General features: G+C 41.2%; 2 protein-coding genes across 2 annotated transcripts in view; both read right to left on the reverse strand.

The window, feature by feature from the left end:
- The window catches only part of LOC105731455 (aldehyde oxidase 2), an 88,191-nt gene extending 86,853 nt beyond the window's left edge, over window positions 1–1,338 (reverse strand). The window contains exon 1 of the mRNA XM_064373205.1: window positions 1,212–1,338. Coding sequence (XP_064229275.1) covers window positions 1,212–1,223 — 12 coding nt within the window. The 5' untranslated portion in view covers window positions 1,224–1,338. The remainder of the gene's footprint in view (window positions 1–1,211) is intronic.
- A 5,044-nt stretch (window positions 1,339–6,382) lies between these two features.
- The window catches only part of LOC135273577 (aldehyde oxidase 4-like), a 42,293-nt gene continuing 34,053 nt past the window's right edge, over window positions 6,383–14,622 (reverse strand). Inside the window, 3 exon segments of the mRNA XM_064372759.1 lie at window positions 6,383–7,015; window positions 10,715–10,882; window positions 12,790–12,975. Of these exon segments, the coding sequence (XP_064228829.1) occupies window positions 6,905–7,015; window positions 10,715–10,882; window positions 12,790–12,975 (465 nt within the window). The 3' untranslated portion in view covers window positions 6,383–6,904.

The following is a 14,622-nucleotide window of genomic DNA, read 5'->3' on the forward strand; positions in this document are numbered from 1 at the left end:
TTGAGACAGAGTATCACTCTGTCATCCAAGCTGGAGTGCAGTGGTGTGATCTTGCCTCACTGCAACCTCTACTTCCTGGGTTCAAGTGATTCTCATGCCTCAGCCTCCTGAGTAGCTGGGATTACAGCCATGCACCACCACACCCGGCTAATTTTTGTATTTTTGGTAGAGATGAAATTTCACCATGTTGGCCAGGGTGGTCTCAAACTCCTGGCCTCAAGTGATCCACCCACTTTGGCCTCCCAAAGTGCTGGGGATTACAGGCGTGAGCCACCACACCTGGCCTTTTCTTTAATGAAAAGGGAAAACTAAATTTATTCACTTTTAAATGGATTTTTTTTTTCCAGTAGGTGAGAGAAATTCCACATATATTGACCCAGGTGCTTGTATGTTTGTTATAAAAAAAAAGGTCTTATGATTTACATAAAAGAATTCCTGGCACCCAGTGAAAGAATTAATACTGGAAATAACACTGCCCTCTCCCAAAAGCCAAACTTTATTTCTGTGAAAAAAAAACAAACGAACAAACAAACAAAAAACTCTGTAACACAACCTCTTGCTGGTGGAAATGGAAAAGTACCAGCCACTGCTGTGGTGTCTCTGGGGCACTAGCTTCTGTCGTGAGCTTTCAAAACCCAAAGATGGAACACAGGCAGTGGGGTGCTTTATAGTACCGTGAGAGTTCGGGCTGATCATTAACTATCTGTGTTCCAGATCTTTTGATCTCAGCCTTTTTGACTTCAAGGCTCCTTTCCTTTCCCTCCCAGCTCCCATCTTCCTGCCTTTGCCGAGCCACGCACAGCTGGACCTAGGGAAAGCTGAGTGCCAGCGAGGCCTTGGGCTTGCAGGAGAGGGATTCTTTCCCTCTCAGGCTGGGGGTGGTGGTGCTTAGAGATCAGAACTCCTAAAATTGTGAATCTGGAGGAGAGCTTGGTCATGGGGGTGGGGGTGGGAGTGGGGCACATGGAGAGAAAGCCTGTCTCCTATTGGTGTGAATAGGAGGTCAAGACTGCCAAATGGGTGGGAAGTCTTGCCCACCTATTAATCCTTCCTGTTCCAGATTCTCAGCAAGGATTAATATGAGGAGCAGGAGGGCTGTGAGGCTGAGGAGATTCAACCACTTGTCTCAACAGGGCCCTGGCAGCCTTCCTGCTTCTACCCTACCAAGCTCCTCAAGTTTCATGGCTGGATTGAAGAGAAAGGACACCCACCTGATACCACATTTAAACTCCAAGGATAATAGACGATCTTACAAGGTACTGGGCTGAAAGACGAAGTTTTCTATGAAGGAGAATCACTTGGCATGGAGCTCTCATCTGCCACGGACACTAGAGGGCAGCACACTAGAGGAAAGAGAATTAGGGTCATTTCTATAGCCTGTGGCTGGTGCCACTTAGGGTACTCTATTAACTAAGCTGGAGTCCATTGAGCTGACAAAAAAAAACTGAAGGGGGCCCGTTGTGGGTTGAACTTTGTTTCCAAAGTTTGGACCTGTTTGGGTTGAACTTTGTTGAACTTATTTGGAAGCTGGGTCTTTGTAAATGTAATGAAATCAAGAGGAGGTCGTACTGGATTAGGGTAGACCTTAAATCTGATGACTGGTGTCCTTACAAGGAGAGGGAGGTTTGGAGACACACGTGGAGGAGACGACCCTGTGAAGATGCAGGCAGAGGTTGGAGCGATGTGTCTATAAGCCAAGGGAAACCAAGGATGGCTGGTAAGTACCGCACACTAGGAGAAGGGGAGGAAGTATTCTTTCCTAGAGAATCCAGAAGAGCATGACCCCATGAATGCTTTATTTCAGCCATTTAGTCTCCAGAACTGTGAGATAACTTTCTGTCATTTTAAGCCAGCCAGTGTGTGGAAGGTGCAAGGGCAGCCCTGGGGAACTAATACCAGCCCAGGAGCCTGAGGGAAGAAAATTATTCAAAATAGAACACACCCCTAGCAAAAGAGAGCTGTTGGAGGGGACAACTGTCAATTTGAATACTAATAAGAACATTAAACTGCATCCCCCAAAAAGACTTTGAAGAAAACATAAACTAGCTAATAAAGTCTGGTAGATGAGGATGCTCATGGTTGAAACCCAAATTAGTGATCTGGAAAACAAAGTGCAGTGAATATGTCTCAGCACAGAGCAAAGACATACAGCGGTAGAATTATGAAGAGCAGGATAAGAGGTCTTTAAATACAAGAGGCTTCATGCATGAATAGGATAGCTGAAGTAGAAAGAGGGATAAAGGAGAAATGATTATTAAACATGAACCATTTTCTCTGAGCAGAAGAGTGATCTGAGTCTAGAGATTGGAATGCTTCTCAAGTCCATGACTGGACTGAAGAGAAAGGAGACACACCTGTATCATCTGATACCACATTTAAACTCCGAGGATAATAGACTATCTTACAAGGTACTAGGCTGAAAGATGAAGTTTTCTGTGAAGGAGAGTCACTTGGCGTGGAGCGCTCATCTGCCACAGTGGACACTAGAGGGCAGTAGACCAGCACCTGCTGGTTGCAGAGAGGCAACAAGGGCATTGGAGACCCAGTAAGTGGAGCAAACTTCCCGCCTAGAGGAAGACCACCCCATCTCAGGAAATAAGCAAATAAATAAATAAATAACCCGGCTCAGATAAGAAAGGTGAAGGGGACAGAAAGTCCAAGTGGATACAGGCAGGCTATTTGGGAATGTGTCATATACATGCTTAAAAAGAGTCGTATGGCAAGGGAAATTCAATGAACAGTCTAGAACGAACGCACACATAACTGCAGCAACTTAAGGCTTGGGGACAGCTGCGGGGAGGAGGAAAAGTAAGAGTTACCAAAGTATTATCTTACTGGGGCAAGGGGTGGAAATATGGGGACAGATGGAGCAGGAGGCCTGGAAAGAGTAACTTTTTGCAGGGGAAATATTTGATATCTTGTTTTCAAATAGAGGTAGAGAAATACGTGTCTGTCAGAGTAGGCAAATGGAAGTGAACAACTTGTGGTTCAGTTGAACTTTCAAAGTAACAAGAGAAGAAATGGAATTGCTCATAGCTTGAATACACCAGCAAACAAATGAAAAGGAGAAAGTGGAAACGACAGTGTAAAACATGATATACACTATATGTAACAAAATTATAAATAATATATGTAAAACAAATATAATGAGTATGAAGTAAATAATTAAAAATTTTAATCATCCTAAGAAATATAAATAAAATTGATCCTACCACTTAAAAATAATGATTAGTAGATTTAATTATAAGAAATACTCAAATCTAGATATCCTGTATACTATTTATAAGAAAAACATCTAAAGCAATAAAAGGGAGAATAAAAATATAGACTGGTCAAAGAGACAACATGCTGATGTAAATGATAAGACAACTTGTTATGGAAGAAAATGGAAAATATTAAAAATGTCCTTGAACACGGAACCAGAAACAAATGGACTTACAGATGAATTTCATGTAATCATTAAGATAATGGCAATATTATTTAAATGCTCCCTGGCATATATAAATGGAAATTCTCCTCAATTTGTCTTATACACATAGCAAAATTTAAATACCATAACCCAACACAGATAGTGAAAAAGTTGTAGAAGAACCTTATTTATGAATATAGATAGAAAAATTCTAAGTAAAATATTAGTGAATAAAATCCATCAGTATATCAAAGGATAATATGCCAAGTAAGGATTATTTCTGGGATACAAGTGTGGTTAGTCAGAAATCTATCAACTAACTTAATCCATTACATCAAGAAAAGGTGGAAAACTGTGATTAAATCAATAGATACTGTTAAATTACTTTATAAATTCAGCAGTCATTCCTAAGAAAAACTCTAAAGAAAAGAAATCAGGAAGAAACTAATGTAACAAGGCTGTTTACAAAAACTAATAACCAATATTATTCTTAAAGGCAAAGTACAAAAAAATTCAATTAAAATCAGAAATTAGATATGGATTCTCTTTCTTGCCATTATTGTATAACATTGCCTTGGAGGTTGTAATAGATGTAGTAAAATAATGAAAAAGTGGAATAACTGGTAAGCATTGATATAAACATTGGCAGAGAAGGAAACTTGATCTGGTGATTGGATATATTATAAATATTTAAAAATTAATAGCTTTTGCTACTGTATAAAAAAGCACTTAAGAATGAAAGCAGAAAAAAATTCCATTCACAGTAGCTCCAAAACATAGAATATGTAAGAATAAAATTAACCTCCTCCCTCCAGAAGTATAGGATCTGCTCATGACACAAAATCTACACAAATGGCAAGACATATAATGTTCTTAGATGCAAAGTTAATAAAAAAGTAAGTTCAATTAAAATTAATATGTTTAATTTATATATTATACTTTATAAATATATTTATGAAATAAAAATATACATGTAATAAAATAAATATATATGTAATAAAAATATAAATATATTTACAATTTGAATTAGAATCCCACCTAAGCTTTTAGGGGAAATTGGATAAAATGACTTTTTTTTTGTATGAAACCAGATAGCTAACAAGAATGTAAAAAAATAAGAACAGTGAGGGAGAACTTTCCATGGAGCCCATATTAATATGGTATTAGTATAAGGATAGACAACTAGATAGTTGGAACTAATGAAAGACTCTAAAAGTAGACCTGTATATATATATATATATATACATATATATAAATTTAGTAAATGACAAAGAGGTAGTGTCTCATTGTATATTCCCTAGCAGGTGAATTAAATGCCTGACTTGGTGACCAGAGTTCTTTGACTGTAAGTTTTGGGAAACATTAGATATTACATAGCTATTAGCACTACAATTAACACCTAGGCATTCCTATGACATTTTGGGATAAACTTATATTTTCTCCTACTGTTGCTTACAGATAGATCCAGCTTCTGTCAACTCAGGTCTCAGGGCTTTAGAACTCTGCAAAAGTCATCTTCTTGAATTTTCTACATGATCACTTATTTACATGCAGCAAGTCAATTTTTTTTGACTAGTGTCAATTCCAGATAATGAAACTTAGGTTTTGTTTGCGATTAATAGCAGCATCTGCACACAGTATGCTGATAACTGAATTTAATCATGTGTATTTGAATAAGTTAAAAAAAAACCCTGAAAATATAACATGGAATTTCTAAGAGAAGGGCTGACTTAAAATATAGAAATGTTACATATATGTAAGTCGTGTATTTCTTTGAATGTAAAATTCTTTTTTTTTTTTTTTTTTTTAAATAGAGATGGGGTTTCACCATATTGGCCAGGCTGGTCTTGAACTCCTGACCTTGTGATCTGCCCACCTTAGCCTCCCAAAGTGCTGGGATTATAGGCGTGAGCCACTACACCTGGCCAAATTATTCTTTTCTACAAAGGTAATCCATCCAATGTATAGCTAAATGTGACCTGTTACTTATACCTATGTAAGATTTGCATATTAATAAACTCACAAATTGGAAAGAATAACTCTGATAGATCTGTGTGGTAGGCCAGGAAGTGAGTCACTCAGATGCCCCATGAGGAAGGACTTGTACCTACTTGGGAGTGTGGTCAGCACATGACCTCAGCTGCCAGATCCTTCACGGGCTACCTCAGGGCACAGAGCTGCTTCCTAAAGGTCACGCCCTTCCCAGGGCAGTCCCATCGCGGGCACATTTCATCCTAAGCAGGGCAACTCTGTGGGGCAGTGTTTGCTCCCAGAAGTCCTTGCTGGGTTATTGATGCCTCTCGGGCTGCATTGCAGTTCAACTTCCTCCTTTGCCCAGCTTTGCTTCTTCAACCTTCCTTTCCCAGGTGTTGATCCCTAAGAAATATCCTACTCCCCAAACTCTGTCTCAGCCTCTGGAGAACTCTACCTATGGTACTATGTGTTCTAAGAGTGTGAAAAATATGGCTAGTTTATATCACTGAAAGTATCAAGTGCAGATAAATAATTTTTCCTTAAAAGAAACAACATATTCAGTCTACCATTGATGGGCATTTAGGCTGATTCTATGTCTTTGCTATTAAGCATAGTGCTGTAATGAACATATGCGTACATGTAAATGTGGTCCATATACACAATGGAATACTATACAGCCATAAAAAAGAACGAGTTCATGTTCTTTGTAGGAACATCGATGGAGCTGAAGGCCATTATCCTCAGCAAACTAAGGAAGAATAACTACCAGGAAGAATAACTCTGATCGATCTGTGTGGTATCTGATAGATCTGTGTGGTAGGTCAGGAAGTGATCCACTGATCCGTGTGATCCACTTCTACTCAGATCCTCATGAGGGAGGACTTGTGCCCTGCCTGGGAGTGGGAATCAGCACATACCCTCAGCTGCCAGTTCCTTCAGGGAAGAGAGCCTCTTCCTTAAGGCCACGCCCTTCCCAGGGCAGTCTCACTGGGGCACATTTCAGAAAGTCTGAGATAGAGTTTGGGGAGTAGGATGTTTCTTAGGGATCAACATCTGGGAGAGGAAGATGGGAGAAGCAGAGCTGGGCAAAGGCAGAAACTGAACTGCAATGCAGCCCCGAGAGGAACAGAAAACCAATACTGCATGTTCTCACTTATACGTGGGAGCTAAATGATGAGAACACATGGACACATAGAGGGAAACAACATACACTGGGGTTACTGGAGGGTAGAGTGTGGGAGGAGGGAGAGGATCAGAAAAAATAACTATTAGGTACTAAGCTTAGTACCTGGGTGACAAAATAATCTGTGCAATAAACCTCTATGATACAAGTTTTCCTATGTAACAAACCTGCACATGGACTCTGAACTTAAAAATTAAAAAAAAAAAAAAAAAAAGAGAGAAGCAACAGAGACCTCTAAGCCCCTGTCCCAGTCCTGTTCTTGAACTTTTCCAAAACCTGAGTGCATGTGATATCAGCAGTTTCAAGATACTAAAAGGAAATCAAGTCCATCTCCACTCCTATTCATTCAGCTTCATTTCCCCAGTTTTTGTAAGGTGACGCAAAACAGTTCCATCATAAACTTTTGGCTCAGAAGAATTAGGACATCTTGGCCCCACAGGCACTTTAACCTGAAAGGAGAAGCACAGCAAGTGTAGCAACTGCCACACATCATTTCCCTTCCGATAAACTTTTATTAAATTCACAATTAAGCATCAGTAATGATAAGTTTCTACCAATAAGAGGCACTAGCAGTTTTGCCCAGAGTTAATGATCAAAGGCTTTTATCGTTGAAAGGTGCTTGATCATTTAGAGTCCGCTGGTTAATAAGATGGCATCTTATACTTTTAGCCCAACTATCGCTGTAATAATGTTTTAGAATTGGACACACAATGACAAGTATTTATCTAAATTAGTGATATGAATTAAGTGTGTAATATAATAGACACTACAAATTGTCACTCTAATTTTTAAAGGCATTAGGATATTAATTTTATGATTGAAACCTGCTATTCTTTAACACGTACTATTTTTGTGAATACTTGCCCATCCTAATTCTTCAAGTTAATAAAATACCGCTGAAATGATTAGACTTATTTTGTAAAAATGCAATTTCTGTGATATCAGAGGCCTTGCCCTTACAGTCTATGAAGTATAACAGTTTTTTAATTAATTAATGTTTGTGGTAAATGTGTCTTCCTATTTTATTGTTAGAAAAATATGCCAGTGACCCTACTTTTGCTGTTCTGTCTGGCACAATGAGTTTTTGTGGGTTAAAGACTCTCTCTCTCTCTCCTCTCAGAATAAGAGACATTGAAAAAAAACATAGAATAAGAGACATTGACCGGTGAGCCAGCCAATGAGCCAAAGAAGTAAGTCTTTCCTTTCTACTACCCACCTTCTCTTTTTAACCTGGTCTGACACACATCTAAACTTATCTTTCTATCACAAAATTACTATTAATAGATGCAGAGCTTTAATATCTAGCACACAGGTCCCTGACAATAAATGTTTATTTATTGTTTAAATGAACAATTATTTAATTATTGCTTAAATGAACAATAAATAAATGTTTATTTGTGTTTTCAACACGAAAGTTTCTTTTCTTATTTGTGTTTCCAAACCTCACATGGGACTGAACATTGTCTCTGGTATAAGACTTCATTTCTGCAGGAAAACACAATATAAAATAGCTAAGAAATAACCAAAAAATAACTCTGAGGATTTTGTGCCCCTTTGATGGCAAAAGGAAGATGGTGATGGTTTCAGCTTTTGGACACTAAGCCAAGGGACTCAAAAGTGATTTGAGATCATTGTTTTACTCGTCATAAACAATGATCCCCTGGCCTCCCAGGTGAGAAAGAAGTTGTATCACGGACGTGACTCACGGCAGATGAGGACCAGTTGGAGGCTTTGGATGGTGATTTCCCAAAGGCTCTTCTAAATGAACACGTGGGAGTGGCAGGAACCCGAGTTTGTGGTGAGTTTGTGGTGCTGGAGACAGCTCTTACCCACCCCCAAGAGCTGACAGCGAGCCTTCAACTTCACATTCAGAGACCTCACCTCAGTGGCTTAGAATTGGCTAAGGTAGGGGTATTTACACCATGGAAATTGTCAAACATTATAAATCAGGGATTTTTCCATTACTAAAACACCATTGGCTTTGAGGGAATCTAACCCTCAGAGTTTTGCGGGCAGACAATTTTACCAAACTTTGGGTAGATTTCTGAAGAACAAAGCATGAGCAGTCTCTCTTAAGTTGCTCCAGATTAATAAAAACGTTATCATGCTTTAAAATCATGCTGAGGTAGATTTTCAGGATAATGCAAACTAAAATGAGAATTTTTGAGTTTTGGTTCTAAGCTTCATTATATCTTTTGGTGAAAATTTGCATCCTAAAATATAATCATGTAGTGATCTAAACCACAGAGAATAATTAAAAGATGCTAAAATCATCATTGACAATTGGGAGCTAACCTATATATTGCTCTAATTTGAGACTTTTAAGGTCAATCATGTATTCTTTTTTTTTTTTTTTTTTTGAGACGGAGTCTCGCTCTTGTTACCCAGGCTGGAGTGCAATGGCGCGATCTCGGCTCACCGCAACCTCCGCCTCCTGGGTTCAGGCAATTCTCCTGCCTCAGCCTCCTGAGTAGCTGGGATTACAGGCACGCACCACCGTGCCCAGCTAATTTTTTTGTATTAATAGAGACGGGGTTTCACAATGTTGACCAGGATGGTCTCGATCTCTCGACCTCGTGATCCACCCGCCTCGGCCTCCCAAAGTGCTGGGATTACAGGCTTGAGCCACCGCGCCCGGCCATGTATTCTTTAATTTTCTAGAAAACATAAGCTTAAGAAACACAGATGGACCAAGGTGTAAATGTTGAAGGGTCATCTCTGGGGATATAAAAGAGATTAAAAGAAGAAAGGTAGTTAGTAAAACATTATTATATTAAAAGTGCTGTAATTCAGAAGATAAATTATGATTGTTGTTGTTGCTTTTTGATACAGAATCGCTCTGTTGCCCAGGCTGGAGTGCAGTGGCACGATCTCGGCTCACTGCAACCTCCACCTCCTGTGTTTAAGTGATTCCTGTGCCTCAGCAACCCAAGAACCTGGGATTACAGGCATGCATTACCATGCCTGGCTAATGTTTGCATTTTTAGTAGAGACGGAGTTTCACCATGTTGGCCAGGCTGGTCTCAAACTCCTAGCCTCAAGTAATTCTCCTGCCTTAGCCTACCAAAGTGCTGGGATTACAGGCATGAGCCATCATGCCTTGCCAGAAGACAAATTATGTTTTTTAAAAATGAACAAGTCAATGTCTATTTTATTCATATCAAAATTATATAATTCTCATATTTGTTTCAGTCCTTGGGTCATAAACCTCCTTATCCTTATAAACTTCTGTTTGGGATAAGATGCAACTTATTCAGAAGCCCTGTAATTTCCAAGTCATAAAGTGTAATCTAATTTTTTTGCCAAAGGCTCACTTAGGGCTACAGTAAGCAGTTCAGTAGAAGACTAGGCTCTGATGCTAGTTCCGGGTACATTTTTAGCAGCTGGAAAATGGAGGTGTGTTCTGTTAGTGTGTGATTACAAGCATATCAAGGTGTGCCCAGTGACTTGATATTTTCATTTAAGTTATTTTTATTAGTTTGCTTAATAAATACTTTCTGCATGATTTACCAGGTCAGATATCTAGTTAATGCAATTTGGTTATTGAGGTAATCAAAATACCACATCAGCTACATTTTGATAAAATGTTTAAAGAAGCAACCTTCCATGCCTATTTGCTATTATCACTGGCTCAACTGAGTGTTTCTCTTTTGGGTCTGAAATGATCAAATCATAGTTTGAAGAGTTTCACTCACTACACCGTTGTTAAGAAGTGCACGTGGAGGCCAGGCGTAGTGGCTCATGCTTGTAATCCCAGGACTTTGGGAGGCTGAGGCAGGTGGATCATGAGGTCAGGAGTTTGAGACCAGCCTGGTGAAACCCCGCCTCTACTAAAACTACAAAAATTAGCTGGGTGTGGTGGTACATGCTTGTAATCACAGCTACTCGGGAGGCTGAGGCAGGAGAATAGCTTGAACCCAGGAGACAGAGGTTGCAGTGAGCCGAGATCATGCCCCAGCCTGGGTGACAGAGCAAGACTCTGTCTCAGAAAAAAAAAAAGAAAAAGAAAAAGTGCATATGAAATGGCAGGTGAAGGCAAAATGAGAATTTTCATTGAAAAAGATGAACATGCCCTGTAATATTGTCATAGTTATCAGATCCATACCAACAGCCTGAAAGTCCATAACTACAACGGGGACCTCCCTTACCATGTCAGTGAACTGATCCACACAAGTCATCCAAATCAATTCAGGGGTTGCTGGGCTACTCAGGACGAAGGTCTTGGTCAGCCCCCTCTCTCTGCAGGCAGCAGCCACTGCATCATATATGGCAAACAACATGGAGGACCCCAAGAACATTCCAGCCTCACCCAATCCCTGAGAGAAGAACAAAAGGCTATCAGGAATGCATGGTTCTTTTAGGACTAATTTGTGTAAACACACACCATACACACACACACACACACACTCACTCACACAGTCTCCTTTGGATTTATAATCCTGAGTGGATTATAAAGTGTGGAGTGCTTCCAAATTGCCAGAATCAAATTCCCCCGCATGGTAATTTGGGTGTCCACCTCGGAGTAGCTGGTGAAAATGCAATTTGGTTATTGAGGTAATCAAAATACCACATTAGCTGATGTGGGGAGAGAAGAGGGGCTACAAACTCCTGTTGCCTTTGGTGCCCTGTAGGATGCTCCAACTCCAGCTCAAGAGAATTTGTGTCTAACTCAAGACCAAAATGAAACAACCACAATCTTTGCAGTTGAACTTGAAAGACAGTGAGGTGGTTGCCTGTTTTCGTGTGTGCTAACTTCCCCGGCATAGGTTGGATGCTTTCAAGTTAACACTATGATGACATTATATTTCAAATGATTCACCAGTGCTTTTTTTGTACTGATTTTTCTTCTTGCTTTCTTCCAGGTAGTCTGGTCTGTGATCTGTGACCAGGGCCCTGGTGGAGGGATGAGACAAAGGCTGGAAACACAGAAAGGCTTACCCAGGCTTTGGTTGTCAAAATTCCAGGTTCCTCTGAGGCAAACATGGAGGGAGAAATGGGGCCAGTAGGCAGAGGGGTTCCTCTGAGGCCAGGAGAAGGGGTGAGAATCGAGGGATCTGGTTCCCTAGTTGGAGCAGAACTGGCAGGGAGGCAGCTAGACTCCAAATGGCAGGATTGTGTGCTGTGTTGGGCCAGCCTTAGAATTGCCCATGGCCAAAGTCTGGTGAAATGGAGATAGAGACCATTTAGACAGGAAGTCTCACCTTCCTAGCAATTTTGACCTACTCCTAGGAAACAGGGAATCCTCTGGAAACCTGAGGTTAAAGTTGCCACCTCTCTGTCCAGATGTGGGCTCAGAGCAGAACATAAGGTGGGGAAGTTGTGTTTTTTCTCACACTTGTATTTGAGAACACTTTCTTGCCAAGGTCTTTATGGGTCAGTTGCAGGCCTCCTGCTCTGGGGAGCACGGCACCTCAGGTATCAATGGCTATGAACACCAGAGCAAAAAGTCAGGGAGAAAGTTGGTTAAAAGCCCATTTTGACTTGGAGAGGGTGTAGAAGAGGCAGTGTCAACAAGAACTGTCTCTGGAGGACAGGAGGGAAGGGTGCAGAAAAGCTCTGGGTGGATGGAATTGCCTACGATGTCAGTTTATCTCATGATGGTACTTAGCCTCGTGAGCCAAGTTGTTCATTGCGTTCTTGACCCTTGTTTGATTTAGATGTGTTTCATGGTCTCTAGCAAAACATGAAGACTCGGGTTGGGCTTCTGGAGTCAGTTTCACTCTGTCACAAGCGTGCTTTGCTTTTCTCTTTCTCCTTTCGGGATTTGCAGTTCAAAGGAAAGAGCAAATTCAGGGGATGGTTTCATAATTTCTTGAAAGAGGAGATTGTTATGGGGTGAGCTGTGTCCCCCTCAAATTCATCTGGTAAAGTCCCAATCCCCAGCACTGCAGAATGGGACTATATTTGGAGATGAGAGCTTTACAAAGATGATTAAGTTAAAATGAGGCCATTCAGGCGGCTCCAATCCAACATGACTGGTGTCCTTATAGGAAGAGGAAATCTGGACACAGACACACACAGAAGGAGGATCACGTGAAGTGGGAAGATGGCTGACTAGAAGCCAAGAAAACAGGCTGCGGAGAAAACCAGCCTGCCAACACCTTGATGGCAGACTTCCAGCCTCCAGAACTGAGAAAATAAATCTTTGTTGTTTAAACCACTAGGTCTGTGGCATTTTGTTATGGTAGCCACAGCCGACTAACATGAAGGTCTAAGTTCTTACCTTGGATGAGTAGACAGCTATGGGATTTCGGGAACGCACCAAAGTCACATAGAACTCTTCTGGTATCTCAGTGACAGTGGGGATTTTGTAGTCATCTGGACTCCGAGAATAAAGCACACCTTCTGGGGAGTATTTCAGTTCTTCTGTGGTATAGAATCCCATGCCTTGAATAAATGCTCCCTCAATCTACAGCCAAAAATTTCACAGGTTATAAGAATTTGACATTGGTTGAATAAATATTCCACTGGGAATGAATGTGGAACTCTGGATCATCATAAGCCATTCTTGAAAGCACTACAGTGGACGTTGCAATGGGTCTTTCGGAACTGGTGTCCACCACCTTGCCTGACCTCATCCTCAGGTACCCCACACTCTAGGTGCCTGACATTGGCCACGTTCTTGCAAATTCTCCAAACACACCAGCTTTTTTCTCATCTCTGAGTCTTGGTAAATGCAGTTTCTCCTGACTGTCTTCACCCCTTCCCACCTCAGCTTGTCCACCTGGCACACTCCTGTTCCTCCTCCACATTTCAGCTAAAGGATTAGGGCCCCTCTGGCACCTTAAGGTCCTCTCAGCCCTCCCTGGCTGGATTTAGGAATTACTTCCTCCAGACTCACTGCACCTGGAACCCACTCCCGCCTGTGGTGGCACTTGGAGGGCATTTCATTGTTCCCCTCTCACTCCCGCTCTCCTCGTCTTCCCTCCCACTAGCTTATGAGCATCTCAGGCCTGGCTTTCTTATATTCTTCTGTTCCTAGCATGGTGCCTGGCACATAGGTTCTCCATAAATGTCTGTTGAAGTAGATGAAAAAGAAGTTAACACTGAAGGAACATGAACTAGATCTCTCTTTCTCTCTCTTTCTCTCTTTCTGATGCAGTCTTGCTCTGTCACCCAGGTTGGAGTGCAGTGGTGCGACCTTGGCTTATTGCAACCCCTGTTTTCTAGGTTCAAGCTAGTCTCCTGCCTCAGCTTCCCAAGTAGCTGGGACTACAGGTGTACCCCACTGTGCCTAGCTAATTTTTGTATTTTTAGTAGAGACAGGGTTTCACTATGTGTTGGCCAGGCTGGTCTAGAACTCCTGACCTCAGGTGATCCACCTACCTCAACCTCCCAAAGTGCTGGGATTACAGGTGTGAGCCACCGTGCCCAGCTGACTTTTCTTTCTGTTACTAGGGAGAGTAGATCAATGCTAAACAGGGTCGATTAGAAGAAATAACTATATTTATTAAAAGCCATGATGAGCTCTATTTACATACTTTTATGCTCCAAAAGAGAGGCTGCTTTTAAAGTGACCTTTAAAAAAAACCGGAGAGTTCGCAAATTGGAGAGTTATAGTTTGCATTTTATTAAAACACAAAATGTAGGAATAAGGTAAGTAAATTTAAATGCTCAAATTGGAAATAACTGCATGTCTCTAAAGGACAAGATCAAAGCCCAAGAGGTTCAGCCTAACACACTTCTGGGTTTCTTTCCTTTTCTGATGGAGCAAATGTAGGGTTTTCCTGATCATCTTCCTTTTTGCCTTTGCTTAAGCAATAACCAGACAGGAATTAGCTGGAAGGAGGGGAGAAGAAAGGCGGAGAGGAGGCAGGGTCTGGAGCTAGCAGTAGTTGTCAAACTTACAGGCTTAAGAGCAACTTTGGCCTAACAACCTAGCACAGTTCTGATGGAGTACGTCTGCTCCTGGGGTGGGCCCAGGAATCCGTGCTTCCAGTAAGCACTATAGGTGCTCTGTTGCAGCGTCTAAGGGCTATATTTTGAGAAACACTGGGGGACCAATCAAATTGTTCCTTAAAAAACCCATCAGCCCAGCTAGCAAGGTATACCAGTC

Source organism: Aotus nancymaae, unplaced genomic scaffold (assembly GCF_030222135.1).
Source record: "Aotus nancymaae isolate 86718 unplaced genomic scaffold, 86718_ANA_hifiasm-v0.15.2.pri h1tg000008l, whole genome shotgun sequence".
Taxonomy (NCBI): Eukaryota; Metazoa; Chordata; class Mammalia; order Primates; family Aotidae; genus Aotus; species Aotus nancymaae.